General features: G+C 37.3%; 1 protein-coding gene across 1 annotated transcript in view; it reads right to left on the reverse strand.

Annotated features, from left to right (window-relative positions):
- CCDC73 (coiled-coil domain containing 73) overlaps positions 1-23,231 on the reverse strand; it is a 165,443-nt gene that overhangs the window by 53,842 nt on the left and 88,370 nt on the right. The window contains exons 10-11 of the mRNA XM_039471253.2: positions 1,451-1,579; positions 641-700 (exon numbers count right to left, since the gene is read on the reverse strand). Coding sequence (XP_039327187.1) covers positions 641-700; positions 1,451-1,579 — 189 coding nt within the window. The remainder of the gene's footprint in view (positions 1-640; positions 701-1,450; positions 1,580-23,231) is intronic.

Genomic DNA, 23,231 nt, shown 5'->3' on the forward strand with positions numbered 1-23,231 from the left:
TCAACACTTTATATTAAACTAATGGCACCTCTAATGGTATCTAAAATAATTTCTATTACATTATTTCCAAGAGTCCCTCAAATAATTAACAGTGTTTTTTTGGAATAAACTGTGACTTCTAAGACACATGTGAAGAATTCAAAACTAAAATAAACATTTGCTGGCTTGCCATCAGCCCCCTGCAACAGTAAATATATCACTACTAAAATGTCATATGAGGTATAATATTATAAAATGTCATAATGGGCTATGATGTCATGGCACACATTCAGAGTCAAATGGAAGAAAAGCAGAAGAGAAAAAAGAAACAGGAGGAATATTCTTTCACACATCTTTTTAGAAATGGAATAATTATAAACATCAAATAGATTCAAATGAGAGTACAATGTCCTGAAAAAGTATGTACTACATATAAATAAACTTCAATAATTATCTGCTAGGGTACCACTGCTCTACTCTAACAAGGAAAAAAACTAAGGTTTTTAAAAATGTATATTAAGGCTGATTTTAAAAAGTGTACATGTGTACATTTAATACACATTCACTGAGCACCTGCTATGTATGATTCCAATTAATTTTTTCATATTTTATCTGATTTTTAGAATATTTACTGGATTCCAAATATCTTAAAATTGCTTACCTGTTTTTCTTCTTGAATATGGGCAATCTCTTCATTAATCTTCTCATTTAATTCCAATTCCTTTAAAATTTGAGTAGTCTTAAAGTTATGATATAAAATTTAGCAAATATTACATTCAATTCAGTATTAAACAAATATTGGAGTGTTATGACCTATTACTATCCCCAGAGTACCCACATTTGTTTTTGTTTTTGAGACTGAGTCTTGCTCTATCACCCAGTCTGGAGTGATCTTGGCTCACTGCAACCTCTGCCTCCCAGGTTCAAGCCAATTCTCATGCCTCAGCCTCCCGAGTAGCTGGCTTTACAGATGCCCACCACCATGCCCAGCTAATTTTTGTATTTTCAGTAGAGACAGAGTTTCACCATGTTGGCCAAGCTGGTCTTGAACTCCTGATTTCAAGTGATCCACCCACGTCGGCCTCCCAAAATACTGGGACTACAGGTGTGAGCCACTGCACCTGGCCCAAAATACCCGCATTTGTTAGTGGTTTAAACAGCGACTTCAGTGAACTGAAGAGGATATTATATACCCAATATAGGTTGGTGCAAACAAAATTTCTCATTTGAGACACCACTGTACCACAAGATTACTCAAAACCATATTCGAGTAGAAATAAAATAGTTCTAGCCAAATCTTAGTGTCTCTAAAGTCCATGGCAAAAATTATCTAATAAAAAGAAAACAAATTCATAATACCTTTATGCATATTGACTGCAAAAAAGGAATATTTTTGTGTTACAATCCTGAAATTCTCGTTAAGTTTTACTGAAAATACTAATTTTATAAACAAATACATTTAATAAAATACCATGTTGAGTCTTTCTTGAAGTTCCTGAAATTTTTGTTCTTTAATTGTTAGATTGATGTTTTCTTCTCCCATCTTATACTGACATGTGACTTTCGACTTTATCAAGTCTGAGGCTACTTTTTTAAGTTCCTTAATAAGAAACATATCAAACAGAAAATTCAGTACACATATTTCACTAAAACAAGGTATTTTCCTGACAGTTTCAAAGTTCATCCTTAAGCCTATAATTATAATTTGTTGTATTTCATATGTCAAGATAATACTATTGGTTCATTAAAGTCTATTTTCCCTAATTCCCTTGCAAGATTAGCCAAGGTGGTAATATAATCTGTGGTTGTGGATCAGGCAAAGTTAATCAATCATACAGAGATAGACTCCATGACCTTGGATCTTAAAAGGAGTGTACTAACAAAATCAACTAACTAACCAGAAGTACAGTGTTTTCATTATTTATTCAACAAACAGCTTCAGAGATAAAATGTTAACAAGAAAATCTCAATTCCCAAATGTATTAGGCTCTAATAATAAAAATCATGTAAAAATAATTACAATACAATGTAATGAGTGCTATGTTGGAGAAATATATAAGAAACATAAGGAGGGAAACTGAGGGTATTAATAAGGCATTACATGCAAAGGTGGTATTTGAACAGAATCTTTAAAGATAAATTTGCAAAAAAAGACAAAGGGGTAGATATTTCGAGCAAAAGGTTCTACATCCACAAAGCCACAAAAACATGAAAGAGCATGGTATTTGTCAGGGAAACAGAACCAATAAGATATGACTGGAGGGGACAGTAGAATATTGGTAGTTGCTAGAAATTTGGCAGGATACAAATATTGAGAAGGACCTGTAGGTCGCGCTAAAGAGTTTGAATGTTATCCAATTTTTAAAAAATGGGAATTAACCACTGAAGGATTTTGAGAAGAATGACATAACAAGATCTGCATTTTAGAAAAATAACTAGCAGTGTTGTAGAGGATAGAACTGAAGAATGTAAAAGCAGTCTTCATTTGTGAAGTTATATGTTCACTGAGTTCAGCAGATACCAACAAAACATACTAAAATCCTGAAAAATCAACTTTTGAATTGGTGTACAACTGATTGTGCTGTCCTTCTGTGTATATTGATTATATTAAATAATCAAGAATCTGATTTTTGGTCTTGGCTACACAGTATCTAAACTCCCTTATAAAGTTAGTACCTGGCATCTTTGCTTCTCTGGTAGGCTGTGGCAGTTTTTCTACAATATAGGAGCCCACTACCAGAGAAGCAAAGACACCAGGTATCAGCTTTATAAGCACGAGGCCAGGCTCTGCTAATCAGATGCACCTGTCTTGAATATTGGATTAGTTATCACAAAAAAACAAGGACTATTGCAAATTCATCTATTGGTAGACAGTATAGTAACTTTAAGCTTCCATGGGTGACAGGGATAGCGCTGCAGCAGCAGCAGTAGCAGCATTCACTATAGTCAGGAATGATGGTATAAGCTGTGGTATACAATATTTAGCAGTGGAAGCTGGTTTTATGCTGTGGTCTTGGATACTACATAGTCTCCCTTGTTTGTAATCATTTTTCAAGTCTGAGATGACCAATAGCCTTCCAAAGAATTCCTTTGTTGATTAAATCAGTGTGCAATTAAAAAGCCTGACTACAATCAAATGGAAAAACATTCCATGCTTATGGACAGGAAGAATCAATATCACAAAAAATGGCCATACTGCCCAAAGTAATTTATAGATTCAATGACATCCCATCAAGCTACCATTGACTTTCTTCACAGAATTGGAAAAAAACACCTTAAACTTCATATGGAACCAAAAAAGAGCCTGCATAGCCAAGATAATCCTAAGAAAAAACAACAACAAAGCTGGAGGCATCATGCTACCTGACTTCGAACTATACTACAAGGCTACAGGAATCAAAACAGCATGGTACTGGTACCAAAACAAATATATAGAACAATGGAACAGAACAGAGGCCTTGGAAGTAATGCCACACATCTACAACCATCTGATCTTTGACAAACTTGTCAAAAACAAGCAGTGGGGAAAGGATTCCCTATTTAATAAATCACGTTGGGAAAACTGGCTAGCCATATGCAGAAAGCTGAAACTGGATCCCTTCCTTACACCTTATACAAAAATTAACTCCAGATGGATTAAAGATCTAAACACAAGACCTAACTCCATAAAAAACCCTAGAAGAAAACATAGGCAAAACTATTCATGATATAGGCATAGGCAAGGACTTCATGACTAAAACACCAAAAACAATAGCAACAAAAGCCAAAATAGACAAATGAGATCTAATTAAACTTAAGAGCTTCTGCACAGCAAAGGAAACTATCATTAGAGTGAACCAGCAACCAAGAGAATGGGAAAAAATTTTTGCAATCTGTCCATCTGACAAAGGGCTAATATCCAGAATCTACAAAGAACTTGAACAAATTTACAAGCAAAAAAACAACCCCATCAAAAACTGGGTGAAGGATATGAACATATACTTTTAAAAAGAAGACCTTTATGCAGCCAACAAGCATATGAAAAAAAGCTCATCATCACTGGTCATTAGAGAAATGCAAATCAAAACCACATTGAGATACCATCTCACGCCATTTAGAATGGCAATCATTAAAAAATCGGGAGACAACAGATGCTGGAGAGGATGTGAAGAAATAGGAACACTTTTACACTGTTGGTGGGAATGTAAATTAGTTCAACCATTGTGGGAGACAGTGTGGTGATTCTTCAATGACCTAAAAATAGAAATACCATTTGACCCATCAATCCCATTACTGGGTATATACCCAAAGGATTATAAATCATTCTATTATAAATACACATGCACAGACACGTTTATTGTGTCACTGTTTACAATAGCAAAGACTTGGAACCAACCCAAATGCCCATCAATGATAGACTGGATAAAGAAAATGTGGCACATATACACCATGGAATACTATGCAGTCATAAAAAAGAATGAGTTCATGTTCTTTGTAGGAACATGGATGAAGCTAGAAACCATCATTCTCAGCAAACTGACACAAGAACAGAAAACCAAACACTGCATGTTCTCACTCATAAGTGGGTGTCGAACAATGAGAAGACATGGACACAGGGAGGAAACCATCATATACTGGGACCTGTCAGGGGGCTGGGGGATAGGGGAGGGATAGCAGGGGGTGGGGGATTGAGGAGGGATAACATTAGGAGAAATACCTAACGTAGATGACAGGGGGATGGATGTAGCAAACCACCATGGCACATGTATACCTACGTAACAAACCTGCATGATCTGTACATGTACCCCAGAACTTAAAGTATAATTTTTAAAAATCCTGACTACTTCATTTTTTTAAAGGTCTTAAGAACTAGATAAATAACCTTTTGACTCTTTTGTAGAAATAAGTTGATTCATTAGAGTGGTGAGATTATAAGAAATTTTTATTTTCTTCATTACGTGATTCGTATTTTCTATTTTTCCCAAAATAAAAACATTTATTTTATAGTTTTTAAATAGTATTTAATCTGTAAACAGGTACTAATACTTAGAGAGTTATTAGAGGACAGGAGATTGAAAACAACTCAATGCTAAGGAAAATTCATTGATTAGAGAAGAAGCCAGCATAGAAGGCTGAGAAATAAAGTCAACTGAGACAGGAGAAAACCCAAAAGGAATCTGAAAGAGGGCTACCTAAAACAGGCTACCAATACCTTCAAAGTTCTACATATTACAGCTTATCTACCCAGTGAGAAACTTACCCAAGTATATCCTAACTCCAAATTCAAAATCCAGGAGAAAGAATTCATTGGTCTTAGTTCACAAACCACCTTTGGATATGTACACTGCATAAAATGATTGCTAAAGTAACCAAGTGAGTCAAGAGACAGGGCTCTGTTCTTAGAAAAGCATGCAAACAAATTGGCATCTGGTATAAAGAGAACAATTGGCACATATCAAAGTAATGAATGGAAGTTTGAATGAAGTGGGTAGACCTTGAGCTGGGCCTTGTAGAATGAGTAGTATACTGGATATTCTCCATTTGTCACTCCTGATTCATTTCCCACCCCTTCTGCACACTGCCCTGTGCTCTATGTGGCTGATCTCTGTGGGTACAGCAAACTCTCTGCCTTCTGGCTCCTAATTAGGTTAAATCTGTGGGAGGTACTAGCACATCAGCAGGCTAGGAAGAGAAAGATAATGAGGTATTTCACCAGCTTCTTCCCTACTGACAACAAATTGGCAATAGCTCCATATCTTTATCAAAGATCACAGCTAATCCTAATGATTTGGGAGGCTAAGGCTGGAGAATTGCTTGAAGCCAAGAGTTCAAAACTAGCATGGGCAATGAAAAAAAAAAAAAAAAAAAGCCAGGCATGATGGTATATGCCTCTGGTCCTAGCTACTCAGGAAGCTGAAGCTGGAGGATCACTTGAGCCTAGGAGTTCAAAACTGCAGTGAGCAATGATTGTGCCACAGCAACCACCCCTCCATCCCCAACTGCCATCTCTTAAAAAAAAAAATCCCACCCTGACACCCTCATCTCTTTAAAAAAGAAAAAGAAAAAAAAGGGCCACAGCTTCTTCCTTGTGGCTTTCTTCTACAGCTATAGCTACAGTTCATTTGAGATTCCAGTATCTGCTTCATGCCCTTACCCCTTCAGGTAAGATGTGTTAATCATTCTCCCACTACTTTTACCTGTGGGGTGCTTCACCATCCTTTTTTGTTTTTCCTTACTTCTGTCTAGAGCTATGTAAAAAGCTTATTCGTTAATCTTTTCTCAATTACCCATTCCAATGTGCCCTCTGTTTCCTGGCCCAATCCTATTTAGTACAAGTACACTGAGAGAAAGCATTTCAAGTGTGAGAAGGGATGTGGAAGAAAACAAAACCAAAAGGCAGAAAGAACTAAGAATTATGCTAATGGCAACAAATAATTTTGTCTAAAATAGAATGGAAGATGCTTGCTAGGAAGCAAAAGCAAACAATATTGAACATGTAGAATGGACCAGATCATGAAAGCTCTGGAAAGCCAATTAAATAAGTCTAGGACTTGATTTGGTAGGCAAAGGATAATTATTTATCATTCCTTCTACGTATACCAAGTACCTCCTGTGTGTCAGGTACATAAAAGTTAAACCAGTAACTTAGTAAACTTAGTCTGGCAAAAAGAATGAATAAAAACTAGAGAAAAGAACGCTGGCAAAGAGGCTATTAATCCAGGCAGGAGATGATGAGTGTCTGTTGTATTGAAAAATGGAGAGTAAAAAATATGAGATATTCTAAAGAAACATATAATAGACTGAACAAGGAGAATAAAGGAAAAAGATGAGTCAAAAATGAGTCAATAACAATTCTAGAGAGAATAAGTGAAACTGGAAGAAAGGAAAAGGTGACCATGAAATTTGAAAGAAAGAAACATGAAAGTGGAAAAGAAATTAAAAGTCTGCTTCACTAATGGAAGAAACAAAAGATATATTTAAAATTACATGAAGTAAGAGACAGAAAATGTCAGTCAGGCAGGGTGGCTAATGCCTGTAATTCCAGCACTTCGGGAGGCTTAGGCAGGTGGATCACCTGAAGTCAGAAGTTTGAGACCCGCCTGACCAACATGGCGAAACCCTGTCTCTACTAAAAATACAAAAATTAGTCAGGCAGTGGTGCACGCCTGTAGTCCCAGCTGTTCCAGAGGCTAAGGCAGGAGAAGCTCTTGAACCTGGGAGGTGGAGGTTGCAGTGGGCCAAAATCGCACCACTGCACTCCAGCCTGAGAGACAAAGCAAGACTCCATCTCGAAAAAAAAGAAAGAAAAAAAACAAAGAAAGTCCTGAGATAGACTCTTTAAAAACACAAAAAGTACAAACTATTAAGCCTGAATCATAGGTTGTTACTATTCTCAAAAAAGATTCTTCAAATTATATTTTTTTCAAATTACAAAAGGCTGAACATGAATTACCTCAAATAAAGTTTCAATGTGTCAGTGAGTTGCATGATTTTTTTTTCCAGAAGTAGAGTGGATGGGAGACTGAAGAATCCAATGTGTGACCTATTAACCCTGAAATTACAATAAGTCACAAAAGGAGATGATCTACAGTTAGTTGAACATATAGAACCAGAGATTAAGAAAAATATGAGACTGAAAAACTATGTATGCTGTCATGCACATGAAGTGAATAGGTTGAATTAAGAAATTTGAGTTCACTGAAAGAAAGACTGAAAAAAGCAGAACAGAGACCTTAAGATAAAGTTTTGAAAAAATGGGAGGAAAAAGATAACCAGGGAATCAGACAAATTTATTTTAGAGTAGACAACCTTGGAAAAGTTAACTGTCACATAAATGTCATAAAAACAATCATTTTATGTTTTAAACATCCATAATTTTGTATAAAACACAATATTCAATAATGAAAAAACACCAAGTGTCAGTAACGGTTAGGATGCTTTGGCTATAAGTATCAGAAAACCGTAACTAGGCCACAAAATAATAAGAAAATTTACTGTCCTGGGAAATCTCGGGAAGATGGCTGACTAGGAACAGCTCAGGATTGCAGCTCCCAGTGAAAACGCAGAGGGTGAGTAGACGCCACATTTCCAAATGGAATTTTATTGCCCACAGTCCAGGAGATTCCCAGGCAGAGGAGCCCCAGCGGTCACCACAGTGGCTGTTTGGGCCCATGCAGCTGCTTTGCTGGTGCCCTGGTGCAGCGGTTCTCCATACAAAATACACTGGTCTGGGTGCCCTCTTAGCTGGCAATTGGAGCCCCAGGAAGGCAGATCGCCCATTCATCTGATTTAAAAGGGGACTGAAATAGGGAGCCAGGCCAGGAGATTCCTGGGCAAAAAAACCCACCAGGAATCACAGGGCTGCTGTTTCAGCTGACGCAGTGAGTCGCCGCACAGGAAATCGCATAGATCCTGCCACTTTTTCAACAGGCGACTGGAACACCTGGGAGAGAGTCGACCGTTCAACTAAAAAATTTTTAAAAAAGACTCTGAGTCAGGGAGCCAGGTGATCAGGCTCAGTTAGTCCCATCCCCCAACAACAACAACAAAAAAAAACAGTAATTGAAAACTCTCTGGGTTGAGAGTTTCACAGCAAGCACAGCTGAACCAGGGACAATCCAGCTTTGTGGAGGAGGGGCGCCCACCATTACTAAGGCACTCCATCACTATGGAGGCAGTCTGCCATCGCTGAGGCAGCCCACCATTGTCTAGGCAACCTGCCGCTACAGAGAGAGTCCGCCATTACAGAGGTGGGCCACCATTGCCAAGGCAGTTCTAACTACACCCATATAAACAGGACTGCAGGGAAGATCACATGGCAGCTGGGCAGAGCCCACAGCAGCTCAGCAAAGCCTCTGCAGGCAGACAGTGACTAGGCTGCCTCCTTGCTGGGCAGAGCAGCCCTGAAAAAAAAAAAAAAAAGGCAGCAGCACAATGGAAATTCATAAATAAAGCCCTAACTCCCTGGGACACAGCACCTGGCAGGGGGAAAAAAAAGGGGGGGAGTTTATGAGTTCTGCTGCAGCAGACCTAAACGTACCTGCCCAGCAACTCTGAATGAACAATGGAGCTTACAGCTCAGCACTTGAGCTCCAATAAAGGACAGACTATCTCCTCAAGCAGCTCCCTGACTCCCGTATATACAAAGAGTCACCTCATAAAGGAGAGAACACACTGACATTTGGCAGGTATCCTTCTGGGACAAGGATAGCAGAAGAAGAAACTGGTAGCAACCCTTACTGTTCTGCCGCTGCTGCAGGTGACCCCCAAGCAAGCAGGGACTGGAGTGGACCTCCAGCAGTCCTACAGCAGAGGGGTCAGACTGTTAGAAGGAAAACTAAGAAACAGAAATAACTTCATCATCCACAAACTGGAAGTTCACTCAGAGACCCAATCTAAAAGTCAGCAACTACAAAGACAACAGGTGGATATATCCACAAAGATGGGAAGAAACCAGTGCAAAAAGGAAGAAAACACCCGAAACCAGAACACCTCTCCTCCTACAAGGGATCACAACTCCTCACCAGCAAGGGAACAAGGCTGGATGGAGAATGAGTGTGATGAAATGACAGAATCAGACTTCAGAAGGTGGGTAATAAGAAACCTCTGTGAGCTAAAAGAACATGTTGTAACCCAATGCAAAGAAACTAAGAACCTTGAAAAAAGATCTGACAAAATGCTAATGAGAATGGACAACATAGAGAAGAATATAAGTGAATTGATGGAGCTGAAAAACACAACACAGGAACTTCGTGAAGCATGCACAAGTTTCAACAGCCGAATGGACCAAGCAGAAGAAAGGATAACAGAGGTTGAAGATAAACTCAATGAAATAAAACGAGAAGGCAAAATTAGAGAAAAAAGAGTAAAAAGAAACACAAAGCCTCCAAGAAATATGGGATTATGTGAAAAGACCTAATCTACGTTTGATAGGTGTACCTGAATGTGACAGAGAGAATGAATCCGAGCTGGAAAACACTCTTCAGGATATTTACTAGAAAAACTTCCCCAACCTAGCAAGGCTGGCAAATATTCATGTCCAGGAAGTACAGAGAACACCACAAAGATTCTCCTTAAGAAGAGCAACCCCAAGGCACATAATCATCAGATTCACCAGGGTTGAAATGAAGGAAAAAATGCTAAGGGAAGCCAGAGAGAAAGGTCAGGTTACCCACAAAGGGAAGCCCATCAGACTCACAGCAGATCTCTTGGCAGAAACCCTACAAGCCAGAAGAGAGTGGGGGCCAATGTTCAACATCCTTAAAGAAACGAACTTTCCTTACATGGTTAAACTTCATCTGAAATTTAGATTTTTCATAGTAAAAGGAAACCAATTGTGGTTGTGGATTTCTTTTCTTGTGAGGAAATACATGGCCTTTGATGCTCTGGCCTCTTCTGCATTTCCCAGTCTGTCCTGCTCAAGAAGCTAGAATGTGTTTTTACATTTTTCAGTGAATGTTGTGTTGAAATGACTAAGTACATCAGCCAATGGCAAGTGAAGGAATCATGAGTGTCCTGATGCAGACTGAGCAGTTGCTTTCAATTCTTATAGCCTCCTACCTATAAGGTGCTTACCAGCTGGAACACTGAGCACGTAAGGTGAGATTTTTTTTTCCTCTGATGGGATTAACTTTGTAATGCAATATGATGGATGCAGACCCTGTTGTTGTTTCTCTCTGGTAGTCCTCAGTGGCTGCATCCTTGGTGCACTGTGATGGAGATATTAAATGTGCTCTTTGTAAGCTTTCATTCTATGACTGTCAAAAATACGATGTAGTTCCTTTTTTATTTCTATTAAACAATGAGCTGAGGCTGTATTACAGCTGGTTCAGTTAAAAAAAAAAAAAGAAAAAGAAATGAACTTTCAACCTAGAATTTCATATCCAGCCAAAGTAAGCTTCATAAGTGAAGACGAAATTAAATCCTTTATGAACACGCAATTATTGAGAGATTTGATCACCGCCAGGCCTGCTTTACAAGAGCTCCTGAAAGAATCACTAAACATAGAAAGGAACAACCAGTACCAGCCACTCCAAAAACGTATCAAATGGTAAAAAGCATTGACACAATGAAGAAGCTGCATCAACTAACGGGCAAAACAACCTGCTAGCATCAAAATGGCAGGATCAAATTCACACATAACAAAATTAACTCTAAATGTAAATGGGCTAAATGCCCCAATCAAAAGACACAGACTGGCAAATTGGATAAAAAGTCAAAACCATCAGTGTGCTGTATCCAGGAAACCCATCTCACGTGGAAGTATACACATAGGTTCAAAATAAAGGGATGAAGGAAGATTGCCCAAGCAAATGGAGAGCCAAAAAAAAGCAGGCGTTGCAATCCTTGTCTCTGATAAAATAGACCAACAAAGATCAAAAGAGACAAAGAAGGACATTACATAATGGTAAGAGGATCAATGCAACAAGAAGAGCTAACAATCCTAAATATATACACACCCAATACAGGAGCACCCAGATACATAAAGCAAGTTCTTAATGACTTACAAAGAGACTTAGACTCCAACACAACAATAGTGGGAGACTTTAACACTCCACTGTCAGTATTAGACAGATCAACGAGACAGAAAATTAACAAGGATATCCAGGACTTGAACTCAGACCTGGACCAAGCAAACCTAATAAACATTTATAGAACTCTCCACACCAAATCCACAGAATATACATTCTTCTCAGCACCACATCAGACCTACTCTATAACTGACCACATAATTGGAAGTAAATCACTCCTCAGCAAATGCAAAAGAACGGAAATCATTACAAACAGTCTCTCAGACTGCAGTGCAATCAAGTTAGAACTCAGAATTCAGAAACTAACTCAGAACCGAACAGCTTCATGGAAACTGAACAACCGGCTCTTGAATGTCGACTGGATAAACAATGAAATGAAAGCAGAAATAAAAATGTTCTTTGAAACCAATGAGAATGAAGATACAACGTACCAGAATCACTGGGACACATTTAAAGCAGTGTCTAGAGGAAAATATATAGCAATAAATGCACAAATGAGAAGCAAGGGAAGATCTAAAATTGACACTCTGTTGTCAAAATAGAAAGAGCTAGAGGAACAAGATCAAAAAAAAAAAAAAAAAAAAAAAAACCTCAAAACCTAGCAGAATACAAGAAATAACTAAGTTCAGAGCAGAACTGAAGGAAACAGAGACACCAAAAAACCTTCAAAAAATCAATAAATCCTGGAGATGATTTTTGAAAAGATCAACAAAATAGACCACTAGCCAGATTAATAAAGAAGAAAAGAGAGAAGAATCAAATAGATGCAATAAAAACCGATAAAGGGAATATCACCACTGATTCCACAGAAATACAAACCACCATCAGATATTACTACAAAAAACTCTAGGCACATAAACCAGTAAACCTGGAAGAAATGGATAAAATTACGGAGATTTTCATCCTCCCATGCCTAAACCAGGAAGAAGTTGAAACCCTGAATAGAAGAATAACAAGGGCTGAAGTTGTGGCAGCAATTAATAGCCTACCCACCAAAAAAAGCCCAGGTCCAGACAGGTTCAAAGCTGAATTCTACCATACATACAAAGAGGAGCTGATACCACTCTTTCTGAAACTATTCCAAACAATCCAAAAAGAGGGAATCCTTCCCAAATCATTTTATGAGAACAACATCACCCTGATACCAAAACCCGGCAGAGACTCAACAAGAAAAGAAAACATCATGGCCAATATCCATGACAAACATAGATGCAAAAATCTTCAACAAAATACTAGCAAACCAACTTGCAACAACACGTCAAAAAGCTTATCCATCACGATCAAGTAGGCTTCATCCCGGGGATGCAAGGCTGGTTCAACATAGGCAAGTCTATAAACGTAATTCACTGCATAAACAGAACCAAAGACAAAAAACATATGATTACTTCAATAGATGCAGAGAAGGCCTTTGACAAAATTCAACAGTGCTTTATGCTAAAAACTCTCAATAAACTAGATATTGACAGAACGTATCTCAAAATCATAAAAGCTATTTACGACAAACCCACAGCCAATATCCTACTGAATGGGCAAAAACTGGAAGCATTCCCTTTGGAATCCAGCACTAGACAAGGATGCCCTCTTTCACCACTCCTATTCAATATAGCATTGGAAGTTCTAGCCAGAGCAATCAGGCAAGAGAAAGAAATAAAGGGTATTCAATTAGGAAAGGAGGAAGTCAAATTTTTTCTATTTGCAGATGACATGATTGTATATTTAGAAGACCCCATCATCTCAGCCCAAAATCTCTTGAAATTGATAAGCAACTTCAGCGAAGTCTCAGCAAAAATCACAAGCATTCCTATACACCAATAACAGACTTAAAGAGAGCCAAATCAAGAATGAACTGCCATTCACAACTGCTACAGAGAGAATAAAATACCTAGGAATACAACTAACAAAGGATGTTTGTAGTTCAAGAAGAACTACAAACCACTGCTCAATGAAATAAGAGAGGACAAACAGATGGAGAAACATTCCATGTTCATGGTTAGGAAGAATCAATATCATGAAAATAGCCATACTGCCCAAAGTAATTTACAGAATCAATGCTATTCACATCAAGCTACCAATGACCTTCTTCACAGAACTGGAAAAAACCACGTTAAACTTCATATGAAACCAAAAGAAAGCCCGCATAGCCAAGTCGATTATAAGCAAAAAGAACAAAGCTGGAGGCATCACACTACCAGACTTCAAACTATACTACATGGCTACAGGAATCAAAACAGCATGGTACTGGTACCAAAATAGAGATATAGACCAATGGAACAGAACAGAGGCCTCGGAGGCAACGCCATACATCTACAACCATCTATCTTTGACAAACCTGACAAAAACAAGCACTGGGGAAAGGGGTCCCAGTTTAATAAATGGTGTTGGGAAAACCAGCTAGCCATATGCAGAAAGCAGAAACTGGGCCCCTTTCTGACACCTTACACTAAAATTAACTCCAGATGGATTAAAGACTTAAACATAAGACCTAACACCACAAAAACCCTAGAGGAAAATCTATGCAAAACCATTCAGGACATACGCATAGGCAAGGACTGCATGACTAAAACACCAAAAACACTGGCAACAAAAGCCAAAATAGACAAATGAGACCTAATTAAACTCCAGAGCTTCTGCACAACAAAGAAACAATCATTAGAGTGAATTGGCAACCAACAGAATGGGAAAAAAATGTTTGCAATCTACCCATCTGACAAAGGGCTAATATCCAGAATCTACAAAGAACTAAAACTGATTTACAAGAAAAAAACAAACAAGCCCATTCAAAAGTGGGCAAAGGATATGAACAGACACTTTACAAAAGAAGACATATATGAGGTCAACAAACATGAGAAAATGCTCATCATCACTGGTCATTAGAGAAATGCAAATCAAAACTACATTGAGATACCATATCATGTCAGTTAGAATGGCGATCATTTAAAAATCTGGAGACAAGCCGGGCGCGGTGGCTCAAGCCTGTAATCCCAGCACTTTGGGAGGCCGAGGCGGGTGGATCACGAGGTCGAGAGATCGAGACCATCCTGGTCAACATGGTGAAACCCCGTCTCTACTAAAAATACAAAAAAATTAGCTGGGCGTGGTGGCGCGTGCCTGTAATCCCAGCTACTCAGGAGGCTGAGGCAGGAGAATTGCCTGAACCCAGGAGGCGGAGGTTGCGGTGAGCCGAGATCGCGCCATTGCACTCCAGCCTGGGTAACAAGAGCGAAACTCCATCTAAAAAAAAAAAAAAAAAAAATCTGGAGACAACAGATGCTGGAGAGGATATGGAGAAATAGGAACGCTTTTACACTGTTGGTGGGAGTGTAAATTAGTTCAACCATTGTGGAAGACAGTGTGGCGATTCCTCAAGGACGTAGAAATAGAATTTGACCCAGCAATCCCATTACTGGGTATATAGCCAAAGGATTATAAATCGTTCTATTATAAGGACACATGCACACGAATGTTCACTGCAGCACTGTTTACAATAGCAAAGACTTGGATCCAACCCAAATGCACAATTATGATAGATTGGACAGGGAATATGTGGCACATATACACCATGAAATTCTATGTTGCAGCCAAAACAAACAATGAGTTCGTGTCCTTTGTAGGGACATGGATGAACCTGGAAACCATCATTCTCAGCAAACTGACACAAGAACAGGAAATCAAACACTGCATGTTCTCACTCATAGGTGGGTGTTGAACAATGAGAACACATGGACACACAGAAGGAAGCATCACACACTGAGGTCTGTGGCGGGGGGGAACTAGGGAAAGAACAGTGAGGGGTGGGGAGTTAGGGAGGGGTAACATGGGGAGAAATGACAGATATGGCATGGGGAAGAAGGCAGCAAAAAACAGTGCCATGAATGTACCTATGCAAGAATCCTGCCTGTTCTTCATATGTACCCCAAAACCTGAAATGCAATATATATAAAAATTTAAAAAAATCAATTATATATATACACACACATATATATAAATTAAAATTAAAAAAAGAAAAAAGAAATATCATGTAGAGTATTCCATGTACATGGGAACAGTCTCATGGACTGGGTGAAGGACTAGAAGTAATAGATTTGGGTATATAATGGTGAAGATGATAGAAAAGGATCCTCTGGTTGGAAAAAGGGGAGGGCTGAATGAAAAAGCCCAAAGGAAGCAGAATATCGAATACCTTCAAGGTGGTGACATGCTAGTCTGCAGTTCTGCAGAGTGGAGGAATTTAAGGAGCTGGTAGTTTAGTATGAATTGTCAACAATGTCCCCTTTTCATAAATATATTATTCTTAAAGGACAATATGGTAGAGAAAAAACTTATGTGAATGAATTGCTTGTGCTGCTATTATCAGTGGAATGGTTAACACCACAGGTTCTAGAGCCAAATTTGTCTGTGTTCCAATCTTGGCTCTCTTTTCCTTCTTGTGTAACTTTAGGCAACTTAATTTCATTTTACTTTAAGTTCCTCATCTATAAAATGGAGATAATAAATAAAAAGTTCCTGGCATGTAATAATCCATGCAACCAGTATTTGAGCATCTACCATGTCCAAGGCACTGTTACCTATTATTTCTATGAAGCTGAATTCAAGGGATTCTATGATTGCTACAGCTGCATTATGATGTAGAATTATTTTCCATACTTGTATAATAAAGTACTCTCAAGTGTTAATAAATTATTAATAAAAAGCATGAATATTCTACCATCCAAAAAAAGCCCAGGACCAGATGGATTCATAGCCAAATTCTACCACAGGTACAAAGAGGAGCTGGTACCATTGCTTCTGAAACTATTCCAAACAACAGAAAAAGAGGAAATCCTTCCTAACTCATTTTATGAGGCCAGTATCATCCTGATACCAAAACTTGGCAGAGACACAACCAAAAAAGAAAATTCCAGGCCAGTATCCCTGGTGAACATTAATACGAAAATCCTCAATAAAATGCTGGCAAACAGAATCCAGCAGCACATCAAAAAGCTTATCCACCACAATCAAGTCAGCTTCATCCCTGTGATGCAAGGCTGGTTCAACATATGCAAATCAATAAATATAATCCATCATATAAACAGAACCAATGACAAAAACCACATGATTATCTCAATAGATACAGAAAAGGTCTTTGACAAAATTCAACAGCCCTTCATGCTGAAAATTTTCAGTTAACTAGGTATTAATGGAATGTATCTCAAAATAAGAAGAGCTGTTTATGACAAACCCACAGTCAGTATGACACTGAATGGGCAAAAACTGGAAGCATTCCCTTTGAAAACCGGCACAAGACAAGGATGCCCTCTCTCATCACTCCTATTCAACATGGTATTGGAAGTTCTGACCAGGGAAATCAGGCAAGATAAAGAAATAAAGGGTATTCAATTAGAAAAAGGGGAAATCAAATTGTCTCTGTTTACAGATGACATGATTGTATATTTAGAAAACTCCATTGTCTCCGCCCAAAATCTTAAGCTGATAAGCAACTTCAGCAAAGTCTCAGGACACAAAATCAATGTGCAAAAATCACAAGATTCCTATATACCAATAACAGACAGAGAGCCAAATCATGAGTGAACTCCCATTCACAATTGCTACAAAGAGAATAAAATATCTAGGAATACAACTTACGATGTGAAGGACTTCTTTAAGGAAAACTACAAACCACTGCTCAGGGGAAAAAAGAGAGGAAACAAACAAATGGAAAAATATTCCATGTTCATGGATAAGAAGAATCAGTATCACAAAAATGGCCATACTGCCCAAAGTAATTTATAGATTCAGTGCTATCCCCAAAAGCTACCATTGACTTTCTTCACAGAATTGGAAAAAAAAAAAAAAAACCCCTTAAACTTCATATGCAACCAAAAAAGAGCCCACATAGCCAAGACAATTCTAGCAAAAAGAAAAAAGTTGGAGGTTTCACACCACCTGATTTCAAACTATACTATAAGGCTACAGTAACAAAAACAAATATATAGACCCATGGAACTGAACAGAGGCCTCAGAAACAACACCACACATCTACAACCATCTGATCTTTGACAAACTTGACAAAAACAAGCAATGGGGAAAGGATTCCCTGTTTAATAAATGGTGTTGGAAAAACTGGCAAGCCATATGCAGAAAGCTGAAACTGAATCCTTCCCTTACAGCTTATATAAAAATTAACTCCAGATGGATTAAAGACTTAAACATAAGACCTAAAACCACAGAAACCCTAGAAGAAAAACTAGACAATATCATTCAGGACCTAGGCATGGGCAAAGACTTCATGACTAAAACATCAAAAGCAATGGCAACAAAAGCCAAAATAGACAAATGAGATCTAATTAGACTAAAGAGCTTTTGCACAGCAAAAGAAACTATTGCAAAAGTGAACAGGCAACCTACAGAATGGGAGAAAATTTTTGCCATCTACCCATCTGACAAAGGGCTAATATCCAGAATCTCCAAAGAACTTAAACAAATTTACAAGAAAAAAACAACCCCATCAACAAGTGGGCAAAGGGTATGAGCAGACACTTCTCAAAAGAAGACATTTATACAGCCAACAAACATGTAGAAAAGCTCATCACCACTGCTCATTAGAGAAATGCAAATCAAAACCACATTGAGATACCATCTCATGCCAGTTAGAATGGCAATCATTAAAAAGTCAGGAAACAACAGATGCTGGAGAGGATGTGAAGAAATAGGAATGCTTTTACTCTGTTGGTGGGGTGTAAATTAGTTCAACCATTGTGGAATACACTGTGGCGATTCCTCAAGGATCTAGAAATACAAATACCATTTGACCCAGCCATCCCATTACTGGGTATATAACCAAAGGATTATAAATCATTCTACTATAAAAACACATGCACATGTATGTTTATTGCGGCACTGTCCACAACAGCAAAGACTTGGAACCAACCCAAATTCCCATCCATGATAGACTGGATAAAGAAAATGTGGCATATATACACCATGGAATACTATGCAGTCATAAAAAAGGATGAGTTCATGTCCTTTGCAGGGACATGGATGAAGCTGGAAACCATCATTCTCAGCAAACTAACACAAGAACAAAAAACTAAACACTGCATGTTCTCACTCATGAGTGGTTGTTGAACAATGAGAACACATGGACACAGGGAGAGGAACATCACACACCGGGACCTGGAGGTGGTTGGGCGGCCAGGGGAGGGATAGCATTAGGAGAAATACTCAATGTAGATGGGTTGATGGGTGGAGCAAACCACCAAGGCATGTGTACATCTATGTAACAAACCTGCACATTCTTCACATGTACCCTAGAACTTTAAGTATAAAAATAAATAAATGGCATGAATATTTAAGTGTTCCTTTATGCATTTAAATAATTAATTGTCTCATAGCTGGTAACAATAAAGGTTTTCCTATAAACTCTTCTATCCTACAGTATTTTCATACATTCAACGATTTAAGAGAAATTAAAAATTATAAGTAGAAAAGAGTAATGAACATGATATGAAGAAAAGTGTGATTTACCTTTGTCTAATATAAAAGTTGATAAAATCAAAGGTTTGATTTAGTCAGGATAAAAGTAAACGGCAAAAAAACTTGAGAGCAGTCGTATCACTCAAATATACTATTGACACAACAGCTCAGGGTCCATTTGCAAGGTTGCTTACAAAGTGGTAGGTATAAGTATAGTGAGAGTTCAATCACTGACTGAACTAGCTACTTTATTATAGGTAACAACCACAGCCCTTTAGATCACTATGTTACAGATAGATGTTCCTGATTTAAGTGTGAACAGACAAGTGCAGTTTTATTGCCAATACTGGCAAAATAAAGGTTAATAGATGGTGAGTGATAAACATTACATTAAATATGTTAACAGCATATTTTATGGCTAGATAATAACCTTTACTGTTTTAACCAGCAACCTTAAACTCTTGAGTTTAAAATAAATAAATAAGTTCAGACACAAGTATACAGTAGAAAAAAAGTATAATAAATAATTATTCAAGTAGATAGGCCAGATGGTCTTTGACTTAACAAAGTCAAACTATTTATTTAACAAAATAGTTTATTGATTTAATAATTTCCACTGTGAAGAAAAAAACATTCAAAAACATGAGATAGCAATTAAAACTACTATGGATACTAAAGGATATAAATATAAATCTAGCTGTTTTAGGAATTAAGTGGGTTTTGAACAATGAGAACACATGGACACAGGGAGGGGAACATCACACACCGGGGCCTGTCAGTGTATGGGGGACTAGGGGAGGGATAACAGGGGGTGGGGGATAGGGGAGGGATAGCATTAGGAGAAATGTCTAATGTAGATGAGATGACAGGGTGATGGATGCAGCAAACCACCATGTCACATGTATACCTATATAATAAACCTGCATGTTCTGCACATGTACCTCAGAACTTAAAGTATAATAAAAAATAAATAAAAATAAATCTAGCTGTTTCAGTCATTAACTTCTTAAAAAATTATGAAATTAATTCAAAGGTAAAATATCTGCTACAGAACCCTAAAGATTTCATCCCAATTCATATTTATAGGATGTTTGACTGATATTTATATTGTTATGCAGTACAGAGTTAAACATCAGAATAATAAAAGGAAATATTTTATGCTCAACTGATTACTTTTTAATTTTTGTGGGTACATAGTAGGTGTGTATATTTATGGGGCACATGAGATGTTCTGATATATGTATGCAGTGCATAATAATCATATCATAGAAAATGGGGTACCCATCCCCTGAAGGATTTATCCTTTGGGTTACAAAAAATCCAGTTACATTCTTATTTTTAAACATACAATTATTATTGACTATAATCATCCTGTTGTGCTATCAGACACTATGCCTTATTCATTCTTTCTAATTTCTTGGTACCCATTAACCATCCCCACCTTCCCCCAACCCTACCCCTCACTACATTTCCTAGCCACTGGTAACCATCATTCTACTCTCTGTCTCCATGAGTTCAATTGTTTTTATTTTTAGATGCCAAAAATAAACGAGAACATGTGATGTTTATCTTTCTGTTCCTAGCTTATTTCACTTAACATAATGACCTCTAGTTCTATCCATGTTTTTGCAAATGACAGGATCTCATTCTTCTTCATGGCTGCATGGTACTCCATTGTTTATGGGTACCAGGTTTTCTTTATCCATTCATCTGTTCATGGACACTTAAGTTGCTTTTGAATCTTGGCTACTGTGAACAGTGCGGCAACAACATGGGAGTGTGGATGTCTCTTCAATATACTGATTTCTTTTCCTATGGGTATATACCCAGCAGTGGGCTTGTCAACTAAGTCTACTTTTAAAAAAAAATATCAATGATATTGGCTTTAAAATAATGTATATCTTTCTTTACACAATAAGGTTGCTAACTGCTTGCTTTCAAGCTGCTTTTTTATGTACTAATTTAAAAAAAATCAATAATTCCTTGAAATTTTGATTTTTCTGTATTTTTTCCTAAAGCAATATACACCTGGATTAAATAGATATCCACGATTTAGAAAGTAAATTATTAGACTGTCTTACACTAGTGATCCGTTCTAGATTCACTCCTAAAATGTAATGTCTTATTGATAAAAAGTATATGGCTAAAACTTATATTTGCATAAAATGGTTTATAATTATCTACATAAAGATTGATTTTCTAAAAGTTTCTTCCTCATCAAGATTACAAAACGCAAGAAACATCTATGTTTTTCTACATTTTTCAACAATTGAAAATGTTGAGCTGTCATAATCAGTTAAGTCTTACAGGAGATACTCCAAAATGCATCCATTCCTATTACAATTATTGCTATGAAACAATAGGGAGGTAGTGAGGAGAAGGGTACAGAAAACCAGCATATGACTGACAAAAGTAAAAACTAGTAACTTCTTATATCTTTCTTTTTCTCTTATATATTACTTAATCTCAAGAGCATAGTAAGTTAAAATCAGAGACCTCACGAAAAGATCTTCCCCTGAAAAATATGCTTTTGATTTTATAGACTTTCTAAGCCTTTAAATATCCTTAACTTTTAGTACATTGTCTGTTTTCTAACCATTTTATTCAAAGCTATTAGTGCAGCAAATAAACAGCACATGCTTTGATCTCATTAAATTACAACATACAGTTCCTGGAGTCATAAATATTGCGCTCTTTTTTTCCTTCACCCCTCCCTTTCTGGTATGGGGTAGTCTGTTTAATATCACTATCTCCTTGAGTGCTCTGACATTTACTCAGACAAATAGCAGAGGTTATGAATGCTGCTCATAGATAGTATCAGGAATTCTTCATGATTGCCATAATGGTGAACTCAGCATTCAGAATGGTAATACCTAGTTTTTATCTAACCACTAAGTTTGGTCTGTTTAACTTTGCTCCACAAAAAGAAAAAAAAAAAAAAAAGGAATTCCATCTTATCACAAACCAATAACAACTGTTCTGGACAAAATCATAGAACAGTTTAAGAAAAATGGAAATTATCTTTGGGAGAATTAATGATTAGAAGTTTTAAATGAGTGATATAGCCAATGTTACCAAATTTGATTCTCTTATGAAAAGGTTAAAAAAAAAATCTTTTCCCAAAGTTAAAAATCAAAGCTAGGTAAGACATACAAAATATAAAATTGGTGTACTTAGAATATCTGCAATATTAAAAAATGGCTCTGAATATATATTTTTAAATTCTCATCCTTTCAGTTACATGAACTTTGAAGTCTCAAATGTAATTAAATTTTCTCACTTTACCCTTCTATTACAGTCTGTCTTCCAAGAACAACTTTGCAGCATGAACACTGACACTAATGCCTTCTAGAGTGACAGAGATCACCACTACATGACATGTTAGTACATTTAGGTAGCCCTAGCCTAGTCCCCAAGACTTGAGAGAAAGAGGCAAGTGTTCTTATGAGCAACACCATTCTTCTCACGCATAGAAATAGACATTCCTCAACTTCTTACATAAATCCACTACGGATATCTCTCCATGAATCTACATGAGCCTCATCTCCATCTATAGGTCAGAGTCTTAAACTGTGCATTAGAAATATAATAGTCAGGGCCAGCAAGGTGGCTTCCACCTGTAATCCCAGCACTTTGGGAGGTTGAGGCGCGTGGATCACTTGAGATCAGGAGTTCGAGACCAGCCTGGCCAACACAGCGAAACCCCATCTCTACAAAAACACAAAAACTAACTAGACATGGTGGCACATGCCTGTAGTCCCAGATACTTGGGTGGGTGAGGCAGGAGAATGGCTTGAACCCAGGAGGTGGAGGTTGCAGTGAGCTGAGATTGCACCATTGCACTCCAGCCTGGGAGACAGAGTGAGACTCCATCTTAGAAAAAGAAAAAGAAATGTAATAGTCTATTATGTTACAATGAAGCATCTGTTTTCATTTAATGCAAAAAAAAATCAGTACAAAAATTTATGAGGTATATTTTCATAAGAATGCAGAAACTAACTGTATAAAGGCATATGAATATTTTAATCACCAAATTATTTAATTACTAAAGTCATTGTTAAAAATATTAAAACATAACTGAACCAGAGATATAAATAAAAAGGTGTTTATTCACAACTACTGATTTAATATTTAGTTATTTATATGTGAAGTTTCTATTGATAGAAATGAATGGCCCTTTTATTAATTCTGACTTGGGATTCCAAACAGATTTTTTAAACTATAGCTTTTTCTATTAAAAAAGAGCCATCTCTAATTTTCAAGGATATAACTAAAAAGAAATGTTTCCTA

This window comes from Saimiri boliviensis, chromosome 6 (assembly GCF_048565385.1).
Source record: "Saimiri boliviensis isolate mSaiBol1 chromosome 6, mSaiBol1.pri, whole genome shotgun sequence".
Classification (NCBI taxonomy): domain Eukaryota; kingdom Metazoa; phylum Chordata; class Mammalia; order Primates; family Cebidae; genus Saimiri; species Saimiri boliviensis.